This window comes from Littorina saxatilis, unplaced genomic scaffold, assembly GCF_037325665.1.
Source record: "Littorina saxatilis isolate snail1 unplaced genomic scaffold, US_GU_Lsax_2.0 scaffold_367, whole genome shotgun sequence".
NCBI classification, from domain to species: domain Eukaryota; kingdom Metazoa; phylum Mollusca; class Gastropoda; order Littorinimorpha; family Littorinidae; genus Littorina; species Littorina saxatilis.
The window spans coordinates 40001-45000 of NW_027126041.1; the positions used below are offsets into that span (position 1 = coordinate 40001).

The 5000-nt window shown below is 46.9% G+C and overlaps 1 protein-coding gene across 1 annotated transcript in view; it reads right to left on the bottom strand.

The window, feature by feature from the left end:
- The window catches only part of LOC138954491 (transcription intermediary factor 1-beta-like), a 4553-nt gene extending 1806 nt beyond the window's left edge, over positions 1-2747 (bottom strand). Inside the window, exons 1-2 of the mRNA XM_070326323.1 lie at positions 2076-2747; positions 1280-1649 (exon numbers count right to left, since the gene is read on the bottom strand). Coding sequence (XP_070182424.1) covers positions 1280-1649; positions 2076-2741 — 1036 coding nt within the window. The 5' untranslated portion in view covers positions 2742-2747. The remainder of the gene's footprint in view (positions 1-1279; positions 1650-2075) is intronic.
- Between the last annotated feature and the right edge of the window lie 2253 nt (positions 2748-5000).

Consider the following 5000-nt stretch of genomic DNA (forward strand, 5'->3'; position numbering starts at 1 on the left):
GTTTGCCCATTTGGGTTCCCCACACTATGCTCTGAGAGCATAGTCAGCTCACTCCGCTTTCGTTGAGTAGGCATGCTGGGTATTTTCGTGTTTCCATAACCCATCGAACTCCGACATGGATTACAGGATCTTTTCCGTGCGCACTTGATCTTGTGCTTGCGTGTGCACACGAAGGGTGTTAAGTCACTAGCAGGTCTGCACATAAGTTGACCTGGGAGATCGGAAAAATCTCCACTCTTAACCCACCAGGCGGCAGCGACCGGGATTCGAACTCACGACCTCCCGATTAGGACGTCTTACCACAACGCCACTGCGCCCGTCAATTGAATGTAAATCTACCAACAATACGGCAGTCAGTCATTGTGGTTTTTAGAGGAATGTCTTCCGGTATTGCAATGTGTTGAGCCCTGACTCCTCCCTGCATTTGTCGTAATATGTCTATGGTTGCCTACGTCCCACTACAAGACATGTTTGACAACATAACGCCTTGTCCCAGGAACAGATAGATAACTGAACAGCGTAAGATGACACCATCACACAGGTGCATTATGTGTCATCGTTCATGGTCCCTCGACTCCAACAAGACATGTCTGCTGATTGCGCATCGGTTTGTTCAAGCAATACGTTCGCTACCTCCCTAAACAGGAACCTTCTACCTATCACTCAGATTATATTTCAATAATTTTCAAAACGTATAGGCCGAGAAGAAAACAGAGAATACGATCGATGCTGAATCCCGCATGCCCCTCTAGGTTCTCGAGTCAAGACATTACAATCGTCCTCTTCTTCTTCCTCCTTCATGGTCGGCTGGGCGTTAAGCAAACAAACAAACAAACAAACAAAACATTCTTCTTCCTTCATGGTCTCAAATTCCGACGTTCACTCGTAGTTATGCACGAGTGTGTTGTTACGATAATATGGCCGTTTTTACCCCTCCATTCAGGCAGCCATACGCAGCTTTCGGGGGAAGAGTGCTGGGTATTTTTGTGTTTCTATAACCCACTACACTGTGACATGGATTACAGGATCTTTTCTGTGCGCATTTGGTCTTGTGCTTGCGTGTACACGCGAAGGGGGATAATGCACTGCACAAAAGTTGACCTTGGATATCGGATAAATCTCCACCCTTAATCCATCAGCCTTTGCGCCCGAAATTTGAACTCACGACATTCCGATTAGGAGGCCGATGTTTAATCCACTAGGTCACAGCACCCGTCAAGATACTACAATAACACCCAGTACTTGTTATCAAAAAAGGTCTACAGAAAATGTGACGTACCCAGAGAGACAATGTCAGCCCTCAACTGATCCAGTTTCTGGAGGTCCAAGGTCAAGTCTTTGACCTCCATCTTGCGTGTCGTTCCGGTCTGTGACTCCAGGTCGTCGAGGCGTGACGTCAGACCTTTCATCATCCCAAGCAGAGACCCTCCAGACGCTGACTGCACCACATTTCCTACGCTGGCTGCGTTCAGTGCTAAGGCCGCCCGCCATTTCTCAAGCTCCGCCAGTGACGTCATGGTGGCGTCTTCGTCAGCCTGTATTAGCTTGTTGACCTCCTGACGTCGCTTCTTCAAGCACTGCTCCAGGTCGTCGAACGTGTCATTGGCCTTTTTACGCATGACCTTGAAAGTGTCCGTAACCTCTTGGATCTAAAAAAGGAACACAGGTTACTCTGTGAAGTTCTGCAAATAGTTTTTAAAATGTCATTTTGCATTTTTTAAAAAGAATTTAAAAAAAGAAAGTTTTGTCACCGCTGAAGATTTCCTTTTTAATGTCCAGCGGAAGTGGTTTCAGAAGGTGAAATCATTAAAGAGAAATCATTCAAGCTTGCACCACGCATTCATCAAACCATCTGTTTTCCTCTGATTGTATCATCCAGTGAGACTTCAAACGTCATGCGGATTCAATCACAATGGATGTAAGTCTGCTAACAAGGTACGATTCAACAAATGAAGCAGACATGCAACAATTACCTCAGCTTCATTTCAGATTTAATCAGAATCAAGGATGCAAAAAACTTTATAAGGAAAAAGCCTGATAAAACAAGAGCATTGACATTACAGGTTTACACCAACCTCCGTTGCCAATGCTGTCGCTCTGTCCCTCAGTCTCTGTGCCTGTTGTTCCAGTTCTCTTCCCTTCTCTGTCGCCACGTCTGGAATGGCCTTTACCTCTGCGCAGCTGCGATGATTGGTTGTCGCACACAACATGCAAATGAGCTCCTGGTGGGTGGAGCAATACACCTCAGCCGGCCTATCATCGTGCACGTTACAAGTTGCGCGGTTTATCTCAGCCAATCGCTGCGGGCTGAGTTTGTTTAAGTCTTCAATGACGTGTTTCCTGGTTGAGGGTATGTTATTGTGAACATTGATGCAAGCCTTGCAGATTTTGACGTCACACTGCAAGCAGAATGACGTGGCAGCAGAGTTGTTATTACACAGCATACAGACATGCTGACCGCTGAGCACTTTGTGACTGTCCACTAGAGCCATGGTGGCCAGGTCAGTGGGCAGGTCATTGACCAAGGTGTCAAGGTCACGCTGACCTCGGCTGGTGGGGGGCAGGATGGGGGCCCTGCACAGCGGACAGCCTTCATTGACCCCTGCCTTCTGCAGCCACGACATGACGCACTTTTTGCACGCTAGGTGTGTACACGGCAGTATCTTTGGCTCTTTATAGCCGTCATGGCAGACAGGGCATTCTGGCAGCTCACTGCTACTGGTGGCTGAAGCGGCGGCCATGATGACTTCTGTAATCACACACACACACACACACGCACAAACACAAACACACACACACACACACACACACACACACACACACACACACACACACACACACACACATAATATACAGATGAATGAAATTTGCTGAATTTCAGTGGGCATTGTCTCATCAAAACACTCCATTCCTGTAGCAGTGTGCGCATGATGTCATACTGTGACAAACGTCTTGAAACAACGCGGTTAGAACACGTGATTACTTTACACTGTGACCGACGTCTTAAAACAACGCGGTTAGAACCAGGGGTGTTGCTAGACATTTTCATGTGGGGACATTTGGCCGAAACTGTCAGAAAGCTTTAGGACATCTTGGAAAATTTTCGGCCATTATTTTGGCTCATACAAAGTCACCGCAACATTGAAACACAAGACTCAAGAGGGACACATCAATACATACAATCATTGTCTCAGGAACACAAATTACAGGGCGGAGCAGTTAAGCCAGAGGGGGGGGGGGGGAGGGGGGATACAACCTGGGGTCCAGGGTCCCGCTGTCCGGAACCCCTGGGACACCTCCCCCCTAATCCGCCCCTGGATTATAATTATGTTGCATACTGCAACTGAAACACATCAGACATCAGTTCTCTGAAACTTTTTCAAACCTTTAAACTTTAATTTCTTGAAAATAAAACTCTTCCAATCTTGTGCAAATCTTGACAAGCCTTGGGAAACATGACTGGTAAAACACCAATAAAAGACCGTGTATGGTAAGCCATTTTGCTTGGAAACCACGATTTGGAGGACGCTTTTCATTCTCTGGCTCAGCAGATTTCGATTCGCGGTAACTATCGTCTGCTATGTCGTCTGCTTGGATCGACTCGACAACACTACCACTCACACTGACACTGTCCACATTCGCGATGTTCCTATCATTTTGTCCGGAATCCCTTACCTTGGCGACTAGACGGGTAGCAAACCTTGGCCAATTTAGTTTTTTTCTTGTTTGGTTGCGACATGATGTTCAATTTATCCAAATCGAAAGCACTGACTGACTGATAAACTATCGCGAACCGGCGAACGCAAACGCTGAGAGTGTGGTTTCCCTTGTCCAAGGAAAACCACTCTGGCATCTATATTTTTTGGCAATGGCTTCCGTTCAAAACATTGATGTTTCGTTTTTTGTATTCGCGAAGGAAATAAACGTCAGTCAGTTGACTAAGTACATCGGCAGCAGTTTTAGCAATCAAAGCCTGACCAATACAAAAAACTGGACAAACTGTGGCCGATTTAGGCGAATACTCTTCGGACATTTGGCCGATAGAAACATGAAAGTTTCGGCCAAAGTAAAAAAAAAAAAATCGGCGTTTGGCCGAAGGGCCGCCCCAAACGCGACACCCCTGAGAACCCGTGATTAATTTACACTGTGACCGACGTTTTGAAACAACGCGGTTAGAACACGTGATTTCTGGTATTTTACCGATTGAGATTCGCCAATACCGATAAAAAAAATGGGTGCTCGGTCAGACGTACCGATTGTTAATTGGTTTGACCGGGGGAAAAATAAGATTGGAAAGAAATCCTTTACGAAGAATCCATGGCCTGTACGGGAGAGAGAAGGAGAGAGAGAGAGAGAGAGAGAGAGAGAGAGAGAGAGAGAGAGAGAGAGAGAGACAGACAGACAGACAGACAGACAGAGAGAGAGAGAGAGACAGAGAGTAAGAGAGAGAGAGAGGGAGAGAGAGAGAGAGGGGGAGAGAGAGAGAGGGAGAGAGAGTTACATGGCTTGTTGTGAGTGACAGGTGTCATGTTGATAGAATGTTGCCATTGTCTCATGAAAAACAAATTGATGAGGCTTGGTGTCGCAAGGTCGTGTTAACGACGTCAAAATAACAGCAGGGTGCTAAAGCCGGTGTAACACGAAGGTTTTACTCCACGACAAATGTATAAGCTACGGGGGGGGGGGGGGGGGGTGTCCGTAGACCCCGGACCCCCCCCCCCCCCCCCCCCCCCCCTGGATCCGCCCCTGAGTTGGACAGACCATACGAAACAAAACATGTTTTCCACAATTCAAGGGAGAGAATTATGTGCATCAATGGAGCGCAAGTAATGTATTCTTTCCCTTGTCACCCCTCCCTCTCTCTCTCTCTCTCTCTCTCTCTCTCTCTCTCTGTCTCTCTCTCTCTCTGTCTCTCTCTCTCTCCTTTTAAACAACTTCCAGCTGGGCATTTGACAGCAATCCTTCTGTTTCTCAAGGACTTGTTACCAATGAGTAGCTGG